Source organism: Limanda limanda, chromosome 17, assembly GCF_963576545.1.
Source record: "Limanda limanda chromosome 17, fLimLim1.1, whole genome shotgun sequence".
In the NCBI taxonomy this organism is placed as follows: domain Eukaryota; kingdom Metazoa; phylum Chordata; class Actinopteri; order Pleuronectiformes; family Pleuronectidae; genus Limanda; species Limanda limanda.
This window is the reverse complement of record NC_083652.1, coordinates 12,711,382-12,735,586: the sequence shown is the minus strand read 5'-3', so window position 1 is coordinate 12,735,586 and position 24,205 is coordinate 12,711,382. Positions and strand designations below refer to the sequence as shown.

Below are 24,205 nucleotides of genomic sequence, written 5' to 3'. Positions count from 1 at the left end.
CAAAACCAATGTGTAAAACATATTACAGATTTATGGAAAGGTTGTGGTGGACTTGGATGAGGCCAGTGATTTTTTGGGGGGTCTCCGCAGACAACTTCATCTTAACATCAGGTTAAGATTAGAAAGTCAATTCCACTTGTAGGGTTGCTTCTGTTCCAGACGTTTTCCCGAACTTTTCCCACTGGCCCCTTGTCGAATACCTGGAAAATGTCCGAATGAGCTTGTGTGAGGAAACAACCGGAAAAAGTGCGGAGATTCGACCGAGTGGGCGAGTTGATGACGTTTCCAACACGTGACACAAAACTGGGAAAGAAAATAAAGAAACTAAAGAAGACAAATATCTCAGGAGACGTTGACGTCAACTCGGAAAGACATTAGGATTCCAGAGCCTTTGGTGATAAGGGCCGATGTTGATGTGCCATAAACAAACTTATTTACAGAATTTATGCGTCATGTCAGGCCTCCTCCTCCTGCTGCTCTACAGGCTCCGCCCCCTCGCCTGAATGTTCCCACATTTTCGTATTGATGTGAACGAGTCTGAACCGAAGAATCTCAATTTCACGAACTGTTCGGACACAGTTTTCTGGACGTTTCCCAGAGTTCATGTCTCCATTTAGCTTCATATGTGTTTGAGGATTGTATTTCGAACTTCAGGCAGTTTCCACTCTTTATCATGTGCTCATCTAAGCAGCTGGATGGCTTCATATTTATTTAATTAAAGGGTGATCATAATCTCCTCGTGTAACTCTCATGGAAATCAGCATTTCCAAGGATATTAAACCGGCGTCTTTAGGAAAGAGAAGCTGCTCGAGGCCTTTTTAAAAATTACCACAAACACAAACACACGTCGAACCACTGAATGTGACCACGGCTAATTTCACCAGGAGAACCAGTGGCTTCCTGACTAATGGGTCAAACACTCCTTGTCAAGTGGATCACTGAGCTCTCTTCCTTTAATAATAAATAACATGTTGATTTCCTCTCTTTTCAGGCCAAAAGAATCTTGGCGCTCGGAACCTGAACGCAGCTCGGGCGAGTTTGCGGGTTTCGGTTTCAGCGATGCCACGGTGGATTTTAATAAACACAGCTGTAAAGTGAGCCGAGACAAATTCAGGAATAAGCAGAAAATGACCAGACAAATCATTTCTGTGCCGTTTGGAAAGAGCCGGAGCTGCAGCGTGCCAGCTCGCGAGGGTGAGAACCGATGGAGGTTTACATAGGAAATGAGGATGTTTGTGTTTGCGTATAGACACAACTCACATTCACGCACACTGGGTGTACGTCTGATTAAATTTGTCCTGAATGGCAGCTTCTTCCTGTGTTTATTTGCACCAGAAAATCCCCCCTAGCAGCTTTAGACAACAAATCTTCATCCGCCTCAAAACAAAAACATTTACTTGGGAAATAGATTGGGAAAAAAATCAAACTTCAGGGTATTTTTTTATTGCTCTCTGGCTTCGACACAAAAGAAAAAAACTCCAAGTGTGTGTTCTGCTCGTAAAACCCGAGGCCTGGATCCGAGCTGAACGCTATGAGACGGCTCGGTTGAAAGGCTCGACGCATTCCAAAGAACCGCAACATAAAGCAAAGTATGTAAATGTCACTTTTTTACAGCCGTTAAAGATTTGCATCTGTTTGCATGACAGAGACGACAAATGAGGAGCAGGAGAAACGGCTCGAAACGGCCGCGCTCGGGTTTTTGTCCAATCTGAAGCGGAATGGCATTAAGTCGTGTTGGATAAGAAAAGACGGGGACAGCAACCGGGGGGGCAGACGGAGCAGCTGGAGACTGGAGACTGCAGAGGAGCCTGGACGGAAAGAGAGAGAGAGCAGCTCCAGCATTTACACATGTTCTCCTGGTTTCCGCTGAGTTAGAAGCTGAGAGGGAGGTTGCTGCCCTGCACAGCTGCACCAGGAACACCGAGGCCTGAGAAGCTGGACTTTCACTAAGACGAGCTATTCCTGGGGTTTCCCATAAATCTCTGGCGGCCGATGTCGTGCTGGACACTACGTCAGTTTATATGCACGACAGGTTTCTCTCGTCTTTTCTCTAAATCACGTGGATCCGCTTCTTGAAAAGAAAACAACAGAAATTGTCAAGAGAGACGCAGAAAGGCAACATGCAGTTCTACTAAATGTTTAGATACCATTAACAGATTAATATTTATTCTTCTTCTTCTGTGTTGTTTCTTAACTAATAGAATGAATAATTAGTGGCCAGAGTCGGTTGTATCATGAGAATCCTTCATCCACTCTGATATCACCCAAAACCTGGATTTTCAGGTGCAAAGTGAATTTTCTACGTTTCTAACTCACGTCACTGACACATATTTGACATCAGGTGTTTCCTCCCATCACAGCAGAAACATCTGGGTCTTTTTCACCGCAGGCTTCGAGTTATGAGCCAGATTTGAGAGCAGCTAGCTTCACCCTGGGGAACCTTTAACTGCAGCTGATTGAGATTAAACCCCCCCCGCCGCTACATACTGTACCACTACACCCTACATGCAACATATACATGGACTGGTGTTAATCTCTAATATGTGACCAGTCTGAGTCTGAAGTCATTTGGAGGGTTTGGAAGCTGGATTTTCAAAATAAAAGCCTTAGACTGCAACAGTAGCAGGAGAACGGAGGGGGAGGTTGGAAATTCACAATAAAAGCACGTCAAAAATGAATAAACAAGTAAAGTGAGCTTTCCTGAAGCCAAATCCCTTTCTTCCGAAATGTAATACCACCATAAGCATTTTTAAGACATATGGAGCCGTAGAGAAGTCAGTGTGTGGATTTCTCTTCTGTTTCCAGTCCCAGTGAATCTTCATTCTCCTCAAACTCTCGACAAGAAAGCAAATAAACTTTGTAGTTCTCAAAACGCTGATGATTCATTTCACAAAAAGACGACCGGCTCTGCTCAGCGAGCTGCCGCAGTGTGTGACCCCGGTTCTACACTCTACACACAATGTCCAAACACAACTGGTCGTTTGAATTAAAAAAGGTGTGACTGCTTCTCTGCTGCGTGTGTGAAGTAGAACTACGCTGGGAGGCCGTGTGTGATATTTAACTGTAAGCAAAAGGTGAGACTCACAGATCCAGGTGTGATTTTTGCAGCATATGGGGCCTCGACTAACACCCCCAGAATGCAACAGGTTCCAGGCCACAGTCACGCTCGTACGCTTTTGAAAAACACAAACTCTGCTACGGATGCTTCCGGTGTCCTCGCTACTCTGGAGTTTAAGAGAAGCTAAATCAGAGAAGAGAACGATTAAACCTCACGTTCCAAACTGGGACATATGGACGTAGCCTCAGGTGTTTGGGCGTTTACATGGATTTTGGAAAATGAAGCAACGTCGGAAACAAGAAGTACACGGACGGACCTGTTCTTAAAGGATTATAATAACATCTCATCCGTCACTGACAAGCAGCAGCCAGACGAGTAGAGCAGAGGAAAACAGAGTCGACACAAACGGGAGTCAGTCGACTGACTTCCTTTCTGTCGGCACATCGACGTCACAGGAACAGAAACCCCCCCGAGCCAGAGAGAGGAGTGTTGGACTGAACATACTGAACATGCACCAGGACCCTCCCTCCCCCGACTGGGTGGGTCCGGACTGGTCTCGGTTTTGTTGCTGGCGGCCTGAGGGGGATGGAGCAGTGACGGAGGAGAGACCTGCTGTCATGTCTTTGTGTGTTAACTAATCAGAGGCTGCACACTGAGAGCTGCTCACAGCGGGGGGGTAACTGCCACTTGGCCGACAGAGAGAAGAGCAGTCGGGACATGGGTGGGCGTCAGAGAGGAGAGGGAGGACGGAGCGAGGGACGAGTCAGGGGACGCTGCTGCTGCTGGGACACCAACTGCAAATCACCGACTGAGACACTGACCCCAGAGCAGCAGGTGTGCAGCTAAAATAAGTCAAATTCTGTTGATGCAAGGAGAGAGAAATAGACTTTAAACGTTCCACCTGAGACCACACAGAAGCAAGTCTCACTCCATAAAACAGAACCCACTACATACTCTGCCCCATTAACACGAGGTGAGGGAATGAGTCAGTTTAGGTTTTGGTTGCACGTCACCGTGTCGATCAGAGACGTCACAGCGGTGACAGGGGCGACTTTTACGCAAGAGTATGGATGAATGTGATGTTAAACTTCATAGTCACACATTTACTGAAACATTTCTCGGTTGACTATGATCCATACATCTGTCCGGTTAAGCTTTATATAACCAAATTACCAATTTGGAATGCGTATTTAAGCATGAATGATAAGTAATAAGCTGCGGGTGAACTTCTTGTTTTGAGTCTGAAGAGGCAGGAAAGTCAAAAGATTAAGGAAAAGATTTTATTTTAAACTTTCCTCGTTTTACTCTTAAAGTTTAAACTAAGCTCAAGTTTAAACTTTCAGGCTTAAATGTTTCAGCTTTTCGGTTTTTCCTTGTAAGAGATAAAAAGTTATTTCTGAGAAATAGACTTTAAACGTTCCACCTGCAGGACGCCGCCGCCGAGACCACACAGGAACGAGTCTCTCTCCATTAAACAGATCCCAGTACATACTCTGCCCCATTAACACGAGGTGTGGGAATGAGTCAGGTTAGGATTTGGTTGCAAGTCACCGTGTTGACTCAGTTCTCCCTCGTCCCCGAGTCCATTCCCACCGATGACTTCATCTGTGTTTCTCTGAAGGATATCCCTCTCCTCTCGAGGCACAATAAGGCAGCTTCCTGTTTGGAGAAGGCCACGTCCAGGCTGCGTTCAGCCGCCCTCGCCTTTACGTCATTTCCCCGTTGTTCTGGCTCCAGAAATGTCACCGTAACAGTTCGAGATGATCCCTGTTGTTGTCCCTGTTTAGGGAGAAAAGCCTGGACATGTTTCTACTAGAGTTAAAAAAACTGAACTGAACAAAAGGAAGTTTGAGTCATTTATCTTTACAGGTGGAATTTTTTTGGTTTCAACTTCAAAAGTGCGGCATTATGGGTAAAACTAGTGGAAAAAAACAAAAGTCTACGAACATTTAAAAATATTGCAGATTATGTTTTTATCTGTTTGTTTGATTTTCAGCTTTTTCCTTGATTTCTCAGCGAACAATTCATGGATCTAGATAATAAAAAAAACAATCAGGCAGATTTAAACCACTGATATTTATAAGTTATTATTTGATTTGATGCCAATTCAAATAAAACATCTGCATCTAGTGAAGTTAAATGTGTTTTCATAAGGAGACTCTTGAGCCTTGGTGGAGATTTGTATCAACATATAAATCAAAACAGATTCTGTTGATCAACGAATCGATTAAGGATAATCAGTCCAAGGAAGTGTGTGTGTGTGGTGGGGGGTTAATGATGAGACTCTTGCTGTGATCTCCATCTCTCTCTCCAGTTGTGTTTGCTAATGAGATAGTGAATTAGACGGAGATGTCGTTAAACTCATTGAGAAACAGTCGGGAGAAACATTAGTTATCCTAATTTATTTAACACCTTTAACCACTCGCATACACAATGATTCCGGAGGAGGAGAAACAGAACCAATGGTTTGTTACTTCACATGTTCTCGGAAACTGAATAAATCCCATGTATGTCTTCAAATAAAAGTGTTTTTTCTGTTTTCATGTTTCAGCTTTAAGATAATTACAGATGGGGCCTATAGGAGTGAAGCTATTTTCTGAATCGTGGGGTTTCTGCTCAACAGGCCCGACCGCACCACACACTCACAAATTACTATTTTTCCACTGGCAAATGAACTTTTTTTTTAGCTCACTTGTGAGAGTGTGAACGTTTCTCTCTCTTATATCAACCGGTTTAGGAGAGACAGATTTCCAACTAATCTGACAAAACCTGATCCACGAGCCAGCCGTGCAACGACCTGCAAATGTTATTACTCCTGGAAGGATCAAGCACCTGAGGGCAAACTGATAAGGAGCAAAGCAAATCTCACTTACTTCCAAAGAAACAAAACAGAATCTCATAATCTGTCATGGAGCCAGATCCTCCTGAGGGGGGGGGGGGGGCACAGTGTTGAAGGGGGTCATGCAGGAGAAGGAGGGAGAGAGAGGAGTCGTTGAAGGGCACAATCACTGAGGACCAACCCTCTGCGTGTCGAGTCCTGCCCTGCTCCTCTCGCACATCACACCACGCAGCCTCGCATGCTGTTCTCTCCTCCGCTGCTGGGAAGCCTCTCTGGATATTTACAAAGTTTTACAGGTGCGTGATGAATGTTCTTTATATCATGTTGGGTTAGGGTTAGGGTTAGCATGTCGTGGAGTGAGGCTGAGCCGCTTAGAGACGTGCCAGCGGTGCCAGGGGAGACTTTTACGCACGAGTATGGATGAATGTGATGTTAAACTTCATAGTCACACATTTACTGAAACATTTCTCTGTTTCTTATGATCCATATATCTGTCTGGTTACTCTTTATAATTCTTAATTCCCGGTTTGGAATGCGTAATGCGTATTTACGCATAGTTACGCATGAATGATAAGTACTAAGCTGCGGGTGAATTTCTTGTTTTGAGTCTCAAGAGGCAGGAAAACATTCAAGTCAGTGGAGTAAAGAAAATATTCGATTTAAACCCCGATTTGAAACGTTCCTCGTTTTACTCTTAAAGTTTAAACTTTCAGGCTTAAATGTTTCAGCTTTTCGTTTTTCCTCGTAAAAGAAAAAAACGTTATTTCTGGGAGTCGCCACTTCCCTTATCACGGGCCCCCCCCCCCCCATACCCCTACCCCCACCTCATTATTCTAATTGATAAGATCGCAATTATGTGTTAATTACCTCTTTGCTCTCTGGCTGTTAGAGACCGTTGCTGCTTTTATTTAAATTCTCTGTTTCCTGGCGTGTTTGTTTCCTGCCACTAACTTTCTTCTCCTTTGGTTTCACGCAGACTGACTCTCATCGCCTCCTAGTGAGCAGCCCGGGCATCGAAAAGTCTGATTTTCTTCTTTTTTTTTAAAAGGAGGAGAATTCTCAAACCACAGGAAATCCTATTTTCTAGCTTCAAAAGGAACTTTCCCCTGCAGCAGCTGTGTGAGTCTGTTTGTTAACTTTCACATCCAGAGAAGGAAGAAAGAATGCTCAACCTGAGGACTATATGAGAAACCGTCTGTGGATCTGATTCAAGAAACAAGAAAAGAACGAACAAGGCGCTGACTTGTGGGAAATATTAAAGAAATGACAGATATGACCCATGCTGCCTACGCTGCCGTGGCGTCGTCTGAGATGCCGGTGGCGCCGTCCTCAGGAAACCTGCTGAGGATGTTCCGTGAGTACCAGAGCAACTCGGTGATCTTAGAGCACTACAACTACACAGGCAAGCTGAATGAGAACAAGTACAAGGAGGGACTCAAACCCGAGGCCATCGCCTTCCTGCTGGTCTGCGTGTTCATCGTGGTGGAGAACGCCGTGGTGCTAATCGCCATCTGGAAGAACAAGAAGTTCCATGTTCCCATGTATTACCTACTGGGCAACTTGACCCTTTCCGACCTGCTCGCCGGCTTCACCTACATGGTGAACCTCATAGCATCCGGCTCCAACACGCTGAACCTGACCCCAGTGCTGTGGTTCCTGAGGGAGGGGGGGGTGTTCATCATGCTGGCCGCCTCTGTCATCAGCCTGCTGGCCATCGCCATCGAGCGCCACGTGACCATGGTGAGGATGAAGCCGTACCAGGGGGACAAGCAGGGCCGCATGTTCGCCCTGATTGGGGCGAGCTGGGTGTTGTCCGTGTTCCTGGGGGTCCTGCCCGTCCTGGGCTGGAACTGCATGGGCCAGTTGGACCAGTGCTCCACCGTCCTGCCGCTCTTCGCCAAAAGCTACATCCTCTTCTGCATCACCGTCTTCAGCGCCATCCTCATGTCCATCGTGGTGCTGTACGTCCGCATCTTCCGCATCGTCAAGTCCAACACTCAGCACCTGGCGTCGGTTCCCCAGCGCAAGGGCCTCTACCGCAAGTCCCAGAAGTACATGGCCCTCCTGAAGACGGTCACCATCGTCCTGGGGGTCTTCATCGCGTGCTGGTCGCCCCTCTTCATCTTCCTGCTGCTGGACTTCTGCTGTCCGGCCAAAAGCTGCGAGGTGCTCTTCAAGGCCGACTACTTCCTGGGCATCGCCATGTTCAACTCGCTCCTCAACCCCATCATCTACACGCTGACCAGCAAGGACATGAGGAAGGCCATCATCCGGCTGCTGTGCCGGCCCTGCCTCCTGACGAAGGACGGACACGTGAAGAAGATCGGGATTCCCTTCCTGGAGTGCAGCACCAGTAAGACGGACGCGGCCTCTCAGCACCGGCTGGAAGGGCTGGAGACGACCGTGTCCTCCGGGAACTTTACACCTTCAACGATCAAGGCCATTTACCCCAGGATGAGCAAGACATGACACACGGCTTTGCCCTGAGAGCAAACACTCAGACTAAGAACTGGGGCCACTAACATGTGCCGAGAAGGGCCGAGGTATTGAGTTGCACTGCGTCACAGTTTCGGTTATTTCTTTTTGTCTTCACAAGGAAACATAAGCTCGACATATGTGATAAATGTCCAAATTGGGAGAAAGAAATAGCTTCTTAAACAGTTTCTATGATAGTTTGATCATGAAAAACACATTAATCTCGTGAAAAACTAGTATTAAATTTGTCTCTTCGGACAAAACAAGGCCAGTATTTGTCAGAGGAAGTTCCATCTGGCACAATGTCCTTTCACCCCGTGAAGTTAGAGCCTGCGTGTGGATGAGTGCAGCCCAGCGTGCTGAGCATCTGATAGACGAGGGCCAGAGCCCAGGAAGCAGATTTATCCTTATCTCCGCCCGGCGTGCAGCGAGTAATCACACGTTGTTACAAACACGGAGCATCCACACCCAAACTCTGCAGCCAAACCCATGTAATTTCTACCATGTGAGTGTTGGTCAGCGCCGGTGCTGGGGAGAGGTCCCCCCCCCCTCCTCCTCCACCGACATCACAGGCTCCGTGGGCTGGAGACGCTTCTGATGACGTCATATGGCGAGCTGGCTCTGGGTGGTTTGCAGCTCTGGAGGTCCCTGAACATATGTAGCGACACATGATGAATGAGTAGGAGCAGTAAAAGCTGACAAGTGGAGGTTTGTTGACGCCTTTTCTCGGTTTAACAAACTACAATATTGCAGTTTCGTGCTCCAGCTTGTGGAGGAAAAAGTCTCCAGAGCTTTGTTGTTGGGAGAAACTTCACCTCACCAGGAAATGATGTGATTCACCTATTTTTATCCAGAAAGACGAGAAGGGAGGATAAAAATACTCTCGTCTTTCAGATCAGTGAGCGGCTGGTTTCCATTGTCTGGACACTTTCCTAATTATCCACCTGTATATAAATGTAAAGAAATGAAATATATTTTCACTGAGGTTTTTTTTTAGTACACATTGTAAATATCTTAAAATTTGTCTGAGCTGCATTTTGTACTGTAAAAAAAAACAAAAAAACATTTAAGTTATGTCAGTTTTATATGTGCACTGAATAAATATATGTGAATTCTGTTGAAATCGAGGTTTGTGGATTATTTCACTTTTCTCACCGGACGATGTCTTTCTCGTTTCTCAACAGAGCAAACACACGATTTGAATTATACTGTACAGATGACACTCATCATCTATTCTGCAGTAAAACTCTCTATGTGAATCATATTAAAAACATAAAGACCTTGATCTCCACACATTGCAATTAAGTGACTAAATTCAATTTGTCATATTAACTTATTACATTTTTATTACAAATTCTAAGTTTACTATGTCTCAGTTTGAATCATCTATTTTTTCCCAGAAATTAGTTGAACCACTTCATAGTCGGTCATCCCAAGGAAATCTTTTACCAATTTCTATAACTTATAGTCAATGGTTAAACTGGTTTTCTGTTAACTAGTTTTTACAAATTAGTTTTGATAAAATTGCAAATCAAATGCACTCCAGTGACCCTGTGATAAATTATAAATATATACTTCAGAGGTTATTTTGGACTCTGTATCACAAAAGGCTTGATTCAACACAACTGAAGTTAAAAGGGAATTAAATACAACACCAGAACTTTCTAAACTTAAAGTTCAACAACAAGTTACCAACTCTAAATTATATAATGAGGGATTCAAACTATGCAAGTTCCACATTGAGCAGTAAGAGTGAATCTAAAATTCAGATGATGGTAATGGAATATTTAAACATTGTGTTTAAATAAACAGTCCAAGCCTCAGTTGCAACATGCTTGGTGCTAAATGACAAACCCGCCGCCTCCTTGCAAACCACCTGTTAAACCACTGAATTCGACGCGCTGAGGAGCCGGTGAAGATGCAGAAACCTCGATGCCCTGTTTATCGTAAGGAAACCACTCGTGGGTGTGTGGTTCTCACATGTGATGGTACGTGTGACTCTGAGCCTCCCTGCCTCTCTCATCCTGCCCACCGTGCAGCGGCGTGCTGCACCGGCTTCTCAAGAGGACCAGACAGTTTCACTTCTCAGCAGAGGAGGCCTGTGGGCAAATCATGAGCAGATCAAATAATGTGATGTGCATTGCAGAAACAGTCTGTGGGCATCGTCTAGAAACAAGTTTGTCTCATGGGATCTTTGTCTCATTACTGATACATCACTTTACATGATAGTTCCCTGCTATCATGTCGGAATTATGACGTCTGAGATGGAAACAGCTTTGCTTACGGGCATCTATGGTGGAAACGTACTGGTTCAAGGTGGTTAATAAATACACCAGTGTCAGATTTTCATCCTTAAAGTGTCAACCAATAATCAATTATATTAGTTTTGAACAGTAAAATGTCTCAAGTCTCTTCTTCTCGTGTGAACTACACTGATGATTCAGAAGCTCAACTTATCGACATCGTGGAGGCAAACTAGTTTTCAGTCAGAGATGAACCAAAGAAAGACAGTCAACAATGAGCATGAATTGTTGGAACAGTGTGAACAACACAGGGCTCGGCAATAAAACAATATGAATAATTGAAACAGTATTTTCTTCAACAACAATATAGCAGCAATACATATCGATATATTGCTTTTGCCTTGTGAAAATTCAGTGAGGAAGTTTAACACAAAATTGATCAGCCTCCGATTTATTAAATGTCTTGTTTATCAAGTGTTTCTCATGAATATGAGTTTAAAACCACAACTTTCTCTCAGGAGCAATAATCAGTCTTTAAAGTGAAAATAAATAATAATACAACATTTATCCTGATAATTATCGATGTCGACTGATACGAACATTTTAATGTCAACAATATTTTTGACCATATCTTCCAGGCCTTTGTAAACAGTTGGAATGATTACTTTGAAAAAAAGAAATCAATAAACTACTGGAATAAAATTAAACATTTAATATGGCTGGATAAAAACAATAACTAAATAATCAAAACTTAATGTTTAAAGTTTGTTATAAAGGATAAACAGCTGAACTATAGGCGAGGAATATTCAGGTAAAATAGCTGAATAAACATGTTATTTATAATAATGAACTTCTGCCTGTAGCAGAGAGAAAGTAAAGGTCGATGCAAACAAAACAAATATTGTAAATCAATCCATGCGTTTTCTGTTCCTCTTCTACTTTGAGGGTCTCGTGGGACTGGAGCTAATCACAGCTCACATGGGTTTTACAGCTCATGTTATTATTAAGATATCCACATTAATATAATTAGTAGAGATCATTTAAAATCATTAATAACAACACATTTGATACTGGACCAATGTGGATGAACAGAAAATAAGTTTTCTTAAACAATCATCGGACTAAAGCCCAACAAACCCGAGCTGAGCCTTTAACAGCTTCCCCCTGTCTCCCCCAGTTAGTTGACAGGTGACATCAGTTTGGAACTGGTCTCATCTGAGTTTGTTTTGATCTGAGGAAACCACACTGGCATTTAAACATTGCATGATCACACCTCAGCACTGAAAAGATCTGCAGCGCCACCTAGTGATGGACCGGCACTCAGCCTTGTCTGAAAAACCACAGAACAGCAGGTTTCAACAAGTTCAAATTAAGGCTTTTAAAGACTATAAGGGAGGAAATTTAGTCAGATATGAGGATATATCAGAGTCCGAGAATCACTCACACTTTGCACAAAATTGAAGATTAGGCGAAGTAGAAAAGTAGAGAGCAACACTCGAAACAAGGAAACCACAGACGGAGACAGTTTCTATCTGTAATCTTCCCACAGACGAGTCGAGCGAACCAAGATGAATTCTGATCAAGGTGTTTGTCGGCTCAGCTCCATGTTTGTAGTTTTATTACAAAGTGCTCATGTCTGTATCATCGAGGAAGAACTACAACACGGAAACATAAAAAAAATAGCTGAACTACTAAACCATTTATCAGAAGGATTTAATCTTTTAAAACCATATACATGTTACGGTGAAGATAAGAATACAACAAACACATAAATATACACAACGGGCTCGACTACACAACCCTCCTCCGTCTACCACTTGGTGCTGACGAAGTCCCAGAGCCGATCGCTCACGTTACTGCGACTCTGCACGGAGGTGTCGATGTTGACGGGAGTTGCCAGGTCGGCACCGTAGTGAACTGCAAAGAGGAGACAACACACAACGTGAAGTCGTATTGTTAGACACCACACACAAGAGACTGTGACTACACACATGACCACACAAAGAAGAACCATACCTCCTTTTAGCGTGTTGGGTGGAGCGTCGTATTCCCACTTGATCTTGGTTATATGGTAGTAAACCTGAGCCACATACCTGTAGTGGATGGAATATTAAAAATATATCAAACAATACTCAGAACTTGTGTGGATATCAGGTTAAACACTTACCGGGGTAAATAACTTTCTTAATTTATGCTGAACTGCTAATCTATAAGAGATCAAAAACCCGTCAACGGCAGAACTACCGACCAATCAGATCACTGGAAAACCACAGGATCCTGACAGGGTCAAAATTACGGTTTTTACTGTTTCAGAGTTTCCATTTGTTCACTCTGGGTTTAAAACAAATCTTCTTCCTTCTTGAATTTATGTTTTATTCATAACTTAGCCATTTCGGTGATATTTGTATTATTTACTGTTATTTTATACTGCCATATGTTCAGGTTGGAGAAGGTTCTTGTATGTATGTAAACTGATTTAAATGTATAAAACCAATAAATATATGATTTAAAAAAAAAACGATCTTCTGACAAATGTAGGGAGAGTTGATCACATGAAATAAATAAATACAATAAACAGATTTCACTTTATTTAATACGATTCTTGACAGGATTTCTGTAGATGCTTTTACTCTCTAATTCTATCAACACAGCTCAGAATAACACAAGGAGACAGTGTCACTATATATTAAAATAAAAACTAAAGCCTCTGATCTTTTTTTATTAGAAAATGATCCACATTGTTAAATAATCCCCATGATTATGAATGAACAGTTCAATGAGATTAATTTATTTCCTCTTCTCTCTGCCTGACATTACTTCTACTCACACTGCTGAGGGGATGACCTCTGTGGTGTCCTCGTCCACTTCGCTCTGAAGAGTCTCCAGCTGGTGCTCGGTGCTTCTCACGCTCTCCAGCTCTCCCTTCAGAAACCTGGACGCGGGTTAAGGACGCTCACACAGAAAACAGTGGAATGCAGCCCGACAGAATTTAGAAAGCACACTTAAAAAAAGACTTTTTACACTCCAAACACGAACACACAAAAAACTAAAGGATACTGCAATTCCGAGTCGGTGATCTGGCTCTTGGCGATGCACTGCCTCAGCTGCTCCTCCAGATTCTGCAGCTCCTGGTCTCTTTGCTGCTTCTCCTCCTCCATGTCCAGCAGCCTCTGACTCACACTCTCCTCGATCTGAGCCTCTTCTGTAGGCGAAGGACGGTGATATAAAGAGATATAGAGAAATCGGGAAGTTAACAACTATATGGGTCTGAAAGACTGAGGTGGTACAATAGATGCATATTAAATGTAAACTAGAATTGCACTCAGTAGAGCCAATACCTTCACATTTTAATTCAGTAGATCCAGATTTTTATTTGGATGTGCACTAAACTGCACACACTCATAAATAACAGCCCCCTGAACATGACACCCTGATTTTCTGAGTAATTTTTGCATAATCATGCTAACAGACAAACAGATGAAAACGGCGGAAACAAGCTAACTACTGCTGACATGAGGAGACACTCTACTAGATACAACAATGACAGTGAACCAGAAACAACAGGTCATCAAATGTCTGTTAACCCGCCTGTTAAAATCTGCGTCACGATCTTTTTAGTCGCCAGGTGCTGGTCGAACAAGGCCTGAGGTCCGGACTTCAGCCGCTTCAGCCGGTCAGACTGGGAGCTGCTGATGTACTCCAGCAGCGTCTCGCCCATCTCCTCCAGGTCGTGGAACTTCTGAGCCTTCGCCATCGTGGGGAGACTGGAAGCTAACGGGAGACTGGAAGCTAACGTGAGACATGGAAGAGGAAATGTTACATGTTCGTAAAAAAATAAGTGCAAAGTGGAGAAGATAGCAGTGAAAGATTTGGTTAGAGATTAAAAAATGTCATTCAAGTCAGACGGATATTTCCCATGATACATTTTAAATAAGTTTAAAGTCTAGGATGTGGTTTTAAACTGTGTAACCCTAACCCTTGCACAATGCAGGAGCAGGATATTCATGTACATTTGTAAATAAGTGGTAGTAAAGTATATGTTTTAAGTCCTTAAATACAGGGATTCAACGTATAAATGTAAAAACAGAAAGCACACACACACTTAGAAGAATAAAACAAACCAGGTACATACATCACCTGTTCAAATAGTTTTAAAACTGGTTCTTGAATGAATAGATTTAAAGATTTAGGTCTTTCCGCAACTTCATCTAAAAAAATAAACAACACATTGAAGTTCTGCCATATTACTGCTGATAAAAATAATAATACTAAAGCTACTGGTGTAGTTTTATGGCCTAGACCTGGTGAATTAACACTATGATAACAACGTATTCAGGATATTGTTGTTTACTGAACTAGTGAAGTATTCATTTTATTACTCGTTATTCTAAAATGTACCTTTCTGTGAGTACTTCTGGTTTCTGGTGCGAGAACTTTAATACTAACGCCACTGAGCTTCAGTTAAATCCACACGGAGCTGAATGATAAAGTGAATTAACGGTGAATTATTTGTATTATTATTAAATATAGAACAGAACAGCGAACACGTTAGCACCGCTGTTTCTTTACGCTAACGACGATCAGAATAAACGTAACGTGCGGAGCTAACGTGAATTAAAACACATAGCATGTAAGTTACTGCCGCGTGTTTAACTTTCAAACTTACTCTTTTCACCTAAAGTAACTAAAACAACTTTTACACGATAAATAAATCTGTTGTTGACAAAGTGAAGAAGAAGAGAACTAGTTACCAAGCAGCGACTTCCGGGATTCAAACGTCAGTCCGGTGCGCGCCTGTTTTATTCTCTCTTCTTCGTTGGTGGATTCCCGGCAGTCTCTGGCGTTACAGCGCCCCCTGCTGTTATGCACGGAAAGTATTCTTATCCGTATATACAGTCTATTGATCTAATTTATATCTATTGTGAAGTTTCCTCTGTTTTATAAATTCACTTTTCTTTTTCTCAACTAGTATAATGGACGTCAGGGACATAATACATTCTATAACAGGCCGGGAGCTTGTATGACCTTTTGGATTTTAAGGACTTTACTCTAAGGTCTGGTTTATCTATAAACATTTACATATGTATGTATGTTTTTTCTTTAAACAACTGTTAGCTTATGTCCCCTTTCGATTCCATCATCTCCTCTCACATGCTTTTTTGTTTTTAGTGCATCAAACTATTGAGCTATTGTTTTATCAGTTGTTCTAAAGTCTCAATAAGGACTAATTTATCCTAGCATTAAGGTGCATTTTATTCTCAAAACTTTAAGAGTATGTTGACCTAACTCCATGTTTGTATTTATTTACTTTTGGCTTATCATGCAACACATTTCCTGTCATACTACCATTGTAATTGTCAGGTGGTGCAACCAAGTAAATTAATTTGAACTAAAACAAAAATAAATGAGTGGTTGTAGTGAATGCATTTGTGTAATTATCTTTAAATGTACAATTGGACCCCTAAGATTGTGAATATTAAGCCAAAAGGTAAACTATTGAATTATTATAAATGCAAAACACCACAAAATAAAGTATGAAGCAGAATGCAATCAAAGGAATAATGTAAAAGACAAGGATTTTGTAGGTCCTCTAAACATTAATTTTTTCAACACAACTCCACTGTAAAACACACAATGTTGGCAAGAACGCATTTTATTGCCTTCATCAGGCTCAGTGTTTTTAATCAATAATCACCAGAAAATCACAGTTCTCCTGCATGTTTATTACAGATTCTGAAATCTCAATGTTCACAATATGAAAGAAACAAGCTGATTCCAGATTTGGTCCCAGAATTTGTAGAAATGTTCTTTTGTAGGTACAAATTTAGTTGAAATCTAAAAGGTCAATATGAAACAAAAAGTGAACCATAAGGTATTTAGCTGTTAAATCATAAAATGTGTTGGCTCATCATGGGCAGATATTACTCCTTGTTTTTCTGCTTCTCCATCTTCTCCCTCTCTTTCCGTCTCTGTCTGCCGAGCTGTTTGAAGTACAGTCTCTTGGGGTTCAGACCGTAAGCCTTCAGTCTCTGTCGACTGAACTCTCGGCCGCCGATCGTCAGGCCGCGGCGAGCAGAGAGGACACGCCCACCAGGGCGCTTCAACTTCTTCTTGGGCAAGTTTGGCTTCTCAGTCCTGTTTTTCACCTCAACGACTTTACCTGCCGCGTCGACAGCAGCAGCCTGTGGTTCCTCTTCCTGTTCCGTCTCTTTCTTGGGTATCAGGAACTCTTCCTCCTCTTCTTGCTCCATGCCGTCGCCGCCGTCTCCAAGAGCAACCGTCTCATCAGTCGAGTCCATGGCTGGGCCGGCGTCACCGTTCTCTGCTGATGTGCTTTGCTTCTCAGCGTTGTTCTGACGATCCCTCCTGTTCTTCCCCCCCTTGGTTTTAGCCGACTCCTCGTCTTTCCTGTAGATAAAATTCATATAAGTATCCCAGTAAAGGATTGATCATTTCTGATCAGTTTACAAATTGTGTTTTACTCACTCAGCATAAACGGAGCTCAGGATTTCTTTCCTCTTCTTCTCATTCAGGGCCTTGATCTTGTAGTTTTTCAAATCACTCACCTCCTCCCGGTCAGTCCTGAAAGAAAAGGATTCACGTGTAGTAAATTACATGAGAACAGAGCAAGTGTAAAACCTGTGAGGACGGCATCACTACCTGAACATGCAGGTCTTCTTCAGAGAGCACCACCGGTTCAGCTCCATGTCATTTGCATGTAAAATCTGAAGAAAGAACCAGATTTATTCAATAGTACAGATCAATAATTTACATCTTCATGCAACACAGTTGTTTGTTGTATAATCAGAACTTTTAGAAACTATTTTTTGCTGCTTTATCTCATCAGTGTGTGTCCTGCTCAGAGAGAAGATTAATGTGAGATCATATCCAGGTCAGAGCTTTCCCCGGAGGGAAGCAATACCAGTTCATTCACCTCATGACTCATCACTGCAGCATTCACCAACATCCAGTCCCTACAAGTTATATTTTTTACCCTAAAACAACCGACTGTACACAAATCCCCATGTCTGGTGTCCACAGAACTCCAGAGCAGCTATCAGCTTGGAAACTAGTTTGAAAATTCATGTCTGGAAGCAGCTGAAGAGACACAGGTCTTTGTGAACACTCAGGTTTTATGTCCAGTGTCCTCACCTCCTCTGTGGAGAGACCGAAGTCGTTGGCGAGGACTTGTCTGTAGCGAAACCTGCAGGGGAGGTCGTCTATAATGTCCTCATAATCCAGCTTATAGTACTCGTCCAGGTACTGCTCGAAGCTCTTCTCCTCTGAAACACAAACAGCCTTCAGTAAGATAACAACCACACCACAGATTCTACGTGAGGAGACCCAAGACACTTACGAGGATCGAACACAGGCTTGTTTTGGGTGATGGCCTCGGCAAAGTGGGACTTCTTTCTCTTTTTGCCCATCTGCGGTAAATCCTCTTTCTTCATCTTCTTCCTCTCCTTTTTCTTCTTCTTCTTCGAGGCAGTCTGCTGACTCGGGTCGAAGTCGGCATCCATCTATTGCAACAAAATGAGCTGAGTGAGCGATTCAAGCAGAGGAGGATTAAATGATGCCTTCAGGTAAAATGATAGAAGACTCACGATGAAGTCTTGATCGTCGCAGTGTGGCTCAGTGGCCTCATGCCCCTCTCCTTCTCCCCCGTAGACTTCCTCTTGTCCCTCTCCGGTCCACGTGTCCCAGTTCCAGTGCTCTGAACACACAAGACGCCACAGGTCAGCATGACACGAATACAATTACCTGTTCCAACGTTCTGAGCAAAGCTACAAAAAAAACATTTATGATAATAGGTTGTAAATGTCAAGAAAAATAGATTCTTTCCACGCAAATAAAACATGCACAGCTGAACAACGCTGCACAAACTAGTGTGAAGAAATCACAGGCCTACCTTCATCATCTTCATCATCAAACTGAGGCTTTTCATCTTCTTCTCCTCCGTAATATTCATCTCCAAAGAATTTCTGAAAGGAAGAAGGTTGAAGGGTGATCTCTTGATAAAGGGCAGTGGGAGCGGAGTGGTTACTGGGAGCAGTGGGTTTTAAACAGTGAATCTCTGAGTCCGGAGGCAGCTGCACATGTTCTCAGTCCAATTAACCAAACACAAATCACCTGTGGGAGCTGGGTAGCACACACCTGGGTTTAATTACTCCCATGATGCATCTGTGCCTCCTCAGTGGGCGGTGTCATCTGAGCGAAGATCAGCCCACAGACATGGACACCAATATACTGATGTTAACCAGATTGAGACTATGTCATGTAAACATCACTTTTAAATAACATTAAACCTTGATTGTCAGAATCAGCAATAAAGTGGAGTATTCTGACCTTGGTTGCTTCATGTAGACGATTTTAATGTGTTAAAAACACACAGACGTCTAATTAGTCAATAAATACACTGGAGTGTTTGTGCCCCCCTACCTGCATGAGCTGGTCGTGCTGGTCTGGGTTGAAGTCTCCCTCCAGGTCCACCTGACTGAAGGCCAGCTGCTCGTTGCCCGTCAGCTCCTTCAGCTTCTTCAGCTTCTCCACAATCTCGTTACGCTTCAGGTTCTTCAGCTGCTTCAGCTGCTCCTGCTTCTGCTCTTTTTCCTGAGAGAGTTGAGAGACAGAGGTTTAGGAACGTCTGAGGGCAGATTATTATTTACTGCTAAGAAGCTAATGTTTATATTTAGAGATCAGGAGCTTGATTGGATGAGAGACCTTGTCTTTTCTTTCTTTCACTTCATCCCTTTTGAGTTTCCTGCGCTCGTCCTTGGTGCGCACGGAGGTGGCGATGGTTCGGGGGTAGGTCTTGATCTGCGTAGCGTCCGGCTCTTCGAAGCGGAAGTTGTAGTTTTTCTCAAAGTCTTCCTGCCGCTGCAAGAAGGATTCCCCTTCCTCTTCAGAATCACTCGGATCATCCTGGATCAGCTCCTCGTAAGTTGGGATCCTGAACGTACCAGGATAATTTATAAATACACCTTCAATTCAAGGCCCAAGACAGAAAAGCTCAAATCCAGACAGAGACGTACCGGTCCTCGCCGTCCCCTTCCTTGTATCCCTTGTTCAAGACATAGTCTCTCAGGAAGCACTCCTTCTCATCCAGCTCTGGGTCGTTCCAGTAGTCCCTCAGGTATTTCTGTCCCAACACAAACAAACAATTCAATGTTTACATGTTCCAACAGGATTTCTTACACCGTCTCTTTCTCTCTCTCTCATCTAAACGCAGACACTCACCATGTCCTTCACCTCCTCTGGACCGTCCACCTCACCCTGACCTTTCATCCAATCCATGTAGTCGGCCTCTTCTTTATCCTACCAACAGATACAAACAAGTTCAACCAGAGCTCTGATGCTTTTGTATTATTTCAAGGAGGAGCAGCAGCTTCCAGTGTCTGACCTTCTCCTCCTGCGATTTGACCCTCCTCGTCAGCAGCTGGGCTTTTTCTTCCTCCTCCACTGCCTCTTCCTCCTCGTCACTGTCCTGGATGAACTTCCGGAAGCTGATGAGAGGTTTAGGTTTCTGTGAATAGCCTGCGAGTGATACTGCAGCACACTTTCTAGATGGTTTGAGTCTCACCTTTCCTTCAGCTGCTTCTGCTCTTGGATGTAGCTCGGAGAGGCGGCTCTCTGTCGAGGAAAAAACACGTTTAAAATATGTGACTCACACGAGGATCAAGATGCAGCAAAATGATCATATAGGTTTCACTACCTCTCTTCTAATGGCGGCCTCTTCATCATCGCTGTCGTCCTCATCTTCATATTTTCTGCAAAACAATATTATTACTTGTTTTAGAAATTCATCAATATATTGTTTTTCAAGACGTAAAGTTTCCAAGTCTCCTGACCATCAACACAGATCTGAGGGATTTCCTACAATTAAAAAAGTGCTTTAACTCCTGTAGATCAGAGCCAGAATTAGTTACTCTGACGATTTTAGCCAAGTTAGGACAGACATCAGAATCTGAGAGACTTGATGAATCTGACCCAGTCGTCTTGTTGAGGTCCTGACGCTCACCCTTCTCTTTCTAGTATGACTTTACGCTCGTAGTCCTTCAGGTACATGGGCTTCGCGACTTTCTGTGAAGTCGAGGGCTTCTCGTCAGTGGTGGACGCTCCTGAAACCAAGAGATAGTCTCATCATCTCTTTAAAAGAAAAATCTAAATGTGAAGGCAACACCCCTGATGGTCTGTCACCTTCTGAGTAGAACGTGGCATCTTTCTCGTAGATCTTTGGATCTTTCTTCTTCAGCAGCGACAACGTTCTGTAAAAGTCTCTTTCGACTGCAGGGTCCAGCTCCTGAGAGGGAGAGAGAGGGCGGGGGGGTAAATAACAGTCAGAAAACCTCAGTGAGAAAGTTTTACCTACAGACAGAGAGGGAGGAGGAATGGATACCGACCACTTCACTGTCGTCGGAGCTGGACTCTGACGACTCAGAGTCACTTTCATCTGCTCGGTCTCCATATCGATCCTTCACTGCAAAACACCACAGGACAGAAAGATGATGTCAAGTAACAACAGTTTTATTTCCTTTCTCTCTTCTTTCTTTGCTGAATGTGCATTTGTTGTCATTTGTTTTTCCTTTTGCCTAATTTTGTTATAGAGATGTGGACTTTTAATTCAACATACTTGACAAACTAACAATAAACAACCTGTTAAAATAAATACATATCACAGCCTCAGTTTTGAGCCAGAAAGTGATTGTTTGCTGGAAACGGATAAAAGTACATGTTTGAGTAGAGATTAAATAATCACATTCATGGGCAAAGACTAACTTCGACTGTATATAAGGTACGACAATTAAACAACGCTGTTATAGACAATAACATTGTTTCCTATGTGTACAAGCGTATGTTTAATATCCTTTTAATATTTGTAGCTTAACAGGGATCAGCAGGGATTATGAAATAAGATAGAATAAAATAATCCTCTATTGGTCGCACAATGGGGAGATTTGATTTGATTGATTTAAAAATGCAATATGACTGCAAGGGGATATACAAATGTAAAAAAGAAAAGACAATACACAAAGACAATGTACATATAATAGTACTTTTACTATTAGTATTACTTATTTTAAATGTTAACACAAACTAAGACATATTCAGTTGATGATCATGTGTCAGAGAAAGTGACCACATGTGAATATTTGAGCAGCTGAAATCAGTTTGGGTTTTAAAATCTAAAACAAGTGGAAAACAAATCCCTGTTTAACACAATGACTGATGGAAGAACAGAACTTTTTATTATATATTTGAATGTGTTTGATTCCTAATGATGGATTTGTTTACTAACGTCTGTGTTTGTTATTGTTTCTTTAACTTTAACTTAACGACACGTTCTTTAAATCCGAGCTACGAACTTCGCCTTGCTTACATTCACATCATCCTCCTCCTGTTTGTTAACTTGCTCACTTCCTGTTTATTAACAAACACACAAGAGATAAACAACCAGGCTAGCCTCGCTCCCCCCACGTTGCTCTGTTAGCTTCTCTGTTAGCATCGCGAACTTACGCCGCTGGAGTTCTTCTCTCTGTCGGTATTTATCGTAGTTCTGCGCAAACCTCGGGTTGATCTTCAGCTCCGGCTTCCCCGACATGTTGGAATCCCGGGAGGAGAGAGAGAGAAACCACGTGAAGCTGGATCAGGAAGAGCTAGCGACGAGCAGCCATGTCAGCTGCAGGAACACATGTGCGACAGGGATATGACGTGGCTTCCGGTGCAAGAGGCAGGAGGAGGTTACACATGTTGACCTGTAGAGGGCGCGCTCGGGACAGTTTCACCTCCTTTGGTGACATCATTTAGATTTTAGGAAATGTTGTGTAATTTTATTTCATGTGAAAACTACTTTAAACGTTTTCTTTTAATTAAAAATAACAGGAAACAAAGATATTATGTATCATCCTCAAATCACGTGTCGATAATAATGATTTACAAAGACAATATACATACATATATATTCAAATATAATATAAACAATATGATGCAGGGGAGAATAAATGTTTTGAATGTTAAAGCTTCACATCTAAAGATCCAAACTGTTTGTCTATAGTTGTCTATAAACATGCAGACGTTGCTTTTAAATGTTTTGTATATCAGCCCCTGTGTTTACTTCAGCTTTACATTTAAAATATTTCAGTAAAATTACTTTAATAACTTTCATTCAATGACTCAATCAGTCAATATTAATATAATTCTGACTCTGAGTGATGGTACTGTCTGTGTCAGCGAATCACCTCCGCTAGTAAACAACATCTTCAACTAAAGCTGAGTCAGTGATCAATTCTGTGGGGAGAATCATGACCAGTGATGACGGCGGATATTTACTGAACATGAGAGGACTCTATGAAACAAAACATTGTGTGATGTGACACCCGACCTGGTTCTGGGACGTCAGCGAGCAGAAGCAGACGTATGACACTGGATGTTGATCACAGACACACAACTCACACAAGTGGCACATGATGAAAAACAATAAGTTACAACACAGTTGTCCCATATCTCTTGTACTGTGTATTTGCCAGTGTTGTGCATCATGAAGGTAAATCAGCAAATCCTAATATTTGTTTCCTGTCTCTCATATTCTCTCTGAACAAGTTGGATTAAATATGATTAAAGGAACCAGCCACTGTCTGAGCAGTCTCTCTCTCTCTCTCTCTCTCTCTCTCTCTCTCTCTCTCTCTCTCTCTCTCTCTCTCTCTCTCTCTCTCTCTCTCTCTCTCTCTCTCTCTCTCTCTCTCTCTCTCTCTCTCTCTCTCTCTCTCTCTCTCTCTCTCCAGCAAAACATGGCCTGAGCAAAGGTCAGAGATTGACCAGGGACGGAGCCTCCAGCTGGGTCTATTTGTTTATGTAGGCGAGCGCTAATGTTGTATTTCCACCCACTCAGCGATCGTGTCTCAATATCTGGTGATTCGCTGGAACTGGTACAGAAATGTCGTCCGGTGGTGTGATGTCCATAAGTGGAAACAGGGAAGGAACTAAAAGAGGCGTTTAATGTTTCATCCAAACCAAAATGTAAATGTGATCACATTGAAAAACCAACTTGTTTGGCTGTTTATAATAAACCTGAGATAGAAGCTAAAAGTCGACATTAAGGACTTTGTACAAACATAAACATGTAGAGGTAGAAAAAGCCTCAGTGACCTCAGATGAATTTATTCCAATCTGTGGTCAAACCTGAAATGATCCAGCTGGTCACGCTCAACCTTTTCATGTTCAAATGAATGATTGCTGATGTAAAAAGATTCAGATTTATCCTTTCTCCGAAAACCAGACGTTTTCTGTTGGACGTGCAAACAAAAACAAATGGTATCAAAGTAGAGGGAGTCCGAGTTATTGATCTGACCGAGGATCTGAGGATGAATGTATCTGTGTTAATGTTTGTCTACAGTTTATGTTTTCCCTGGAGAGTATAGACTGAAAGTCAGCATCAACCGGTTTGTTTCTTATCTGCATGTTTTGCACTATCAGCTCATAACTTCCTTAAAACCTTGAGCTCTGCACGTGACCGGTCTAGAGATGCAGATGTTTGGGGGTCACACAGATGGTTGTTTCCACACATTCTCTTCTCTGGTAGTTGTCAGGTCGTCC

General features: G+C 42.7%; 3 protein-coding genes and 1 non-coding gene across 8 annotated transcripts; 1 reads left to right on the top strand and 3 right to left on the bottom strand.

The window, feature by feature from the left end:
• The first annotated feature begins 6,093 nt into the window (after window positions 1–6,093).
• s1pr5a (sphingosine-1-phosphate receptor 5a) lies at window positions 6,094–9,454 on the top strand. Its single transcript, XM_061090228.1, has 2 exons — window positions 6,094–6,193; window positions 6,874–9,454. The coding sequence occupies exon 2, from the start codon at window positions 7,161–7,163 to the stop codon at window positions 8,364–8,366; it is 1,206 nt and encodes a 401-aa protein (XP_060946211.1). The 5' UTR covers window positions 6,094–6,193; window positions 6,874–7,160; the 3' UTR covers window positions 8,367–9,454.
• Window positions 9,455–12,311: 2,857 nt separating this feature from the next.
• On the bottom strand, window positions 12,312–15,412 carry spc24 (SPC24 component of NDC80 kinetochore complex). Of its 3 annotated transcripts, none has more exons than XM_061090315.1 (6): window positions 15,367–15,412; window positions 14,204–14,404; window positions 13,673–13,817; window positions 13,443–13,547; window positions 12,632–12,708; window positions 12,312–12,532 (listed from the first exon to the last, which is right to left on the bottom strand). In XM_061090315.1, exons 2-6 carry the CDS (start codon window positions 14,367–14,369, stop codon window positions 12,426–12,428), a joined length of 600 nt encoding a protein of 199 aa, XP_060946298.1. In that variant the 5' UTR covers window positions 14,370–14,404; window positions 15,367–15,412; the 3' UTR covers window positions 12,312–12,425. The 3 variants fall into 3 exon arrangements, with proteins under 3 accessions (XP_060946298.1, XP_060946299.1, XP_060946300.1); XM_061090316.1 differs by lacking the exon at window positions 15,367–15,412 and adding an exon at window positions 15,282–15,312; XM_061090317.1 differs by lacking the exon at window positions 15,367–15,412 and adding an exon at window positions 15,014–15,027.
• An 838-nt stretch (window positions 15,413–16,250) lies between these two features.
• On the bottom strand, window positions 16,251–23,266 carry kri1 (KRI1 homolog). 3 transcript variants are annotated; one of them, XM_061090031.1, is made up of 19 exons: window positions 22,995–23,266; window positions 22,130–22,401; window positions 21,016–21,092; window positions 20,813–20,915; window positions 20,634–20,733; window positions 20,328–20,382; window positions 20,196–20,245; window positions 20,016–20,118; window positions 19,853–19,930; window positions 19,648–19,754; window positions 19,337–19,565; window positions 19,055–19,225; window positions 18,525–18,597; window positions 18,220–18,329; window positions 17,973–18,135; window positions 17,768–17,898; window positions 17,276–17,340; window positions 17,102–17,197; window positions 16,251–17,023 (listed from the first exon to the last, which is right to left on the bottom strand). In XM_061090031.1, exons 2-19 carry the CDS (start codon window positions 22,212–22,214, stop codon window positions 16,537–16,539), a joined length of 2,283 nt encoding a protein of 760 aa, XP_060946014.1. In that variant the 5' UTR covers window positions 22,215–22,401; window positions 22,995–23,266; the 3' UTR covers window positions 16,251–16,536. The 3 variants fall into 3 exon arrangements, with proteins under 3 accessions (XP_060946014.1, XP_060946015.1, XP_060946013.1); XM_061090032.1 differs by having other exon boundaries at window positions 22,130–22,292; XM_061090030.1 differs by lacking the exon at window positions 22,995–23,266 and having other exon boundaries at window positions 22,130–22,515.
• LOC133023862 (Z30 small nucleolar RNA) lies at window positions 17,471–17,569 on the bottom strand. The gene has a single exon (XR_009683085.1). It is a non-coding gene; the product is annotated as a Z30 small nucleolar RNA (small nucleolar RNA).
• Window positions 23,267–24,205: the final 939 nt, after the last annotated feature.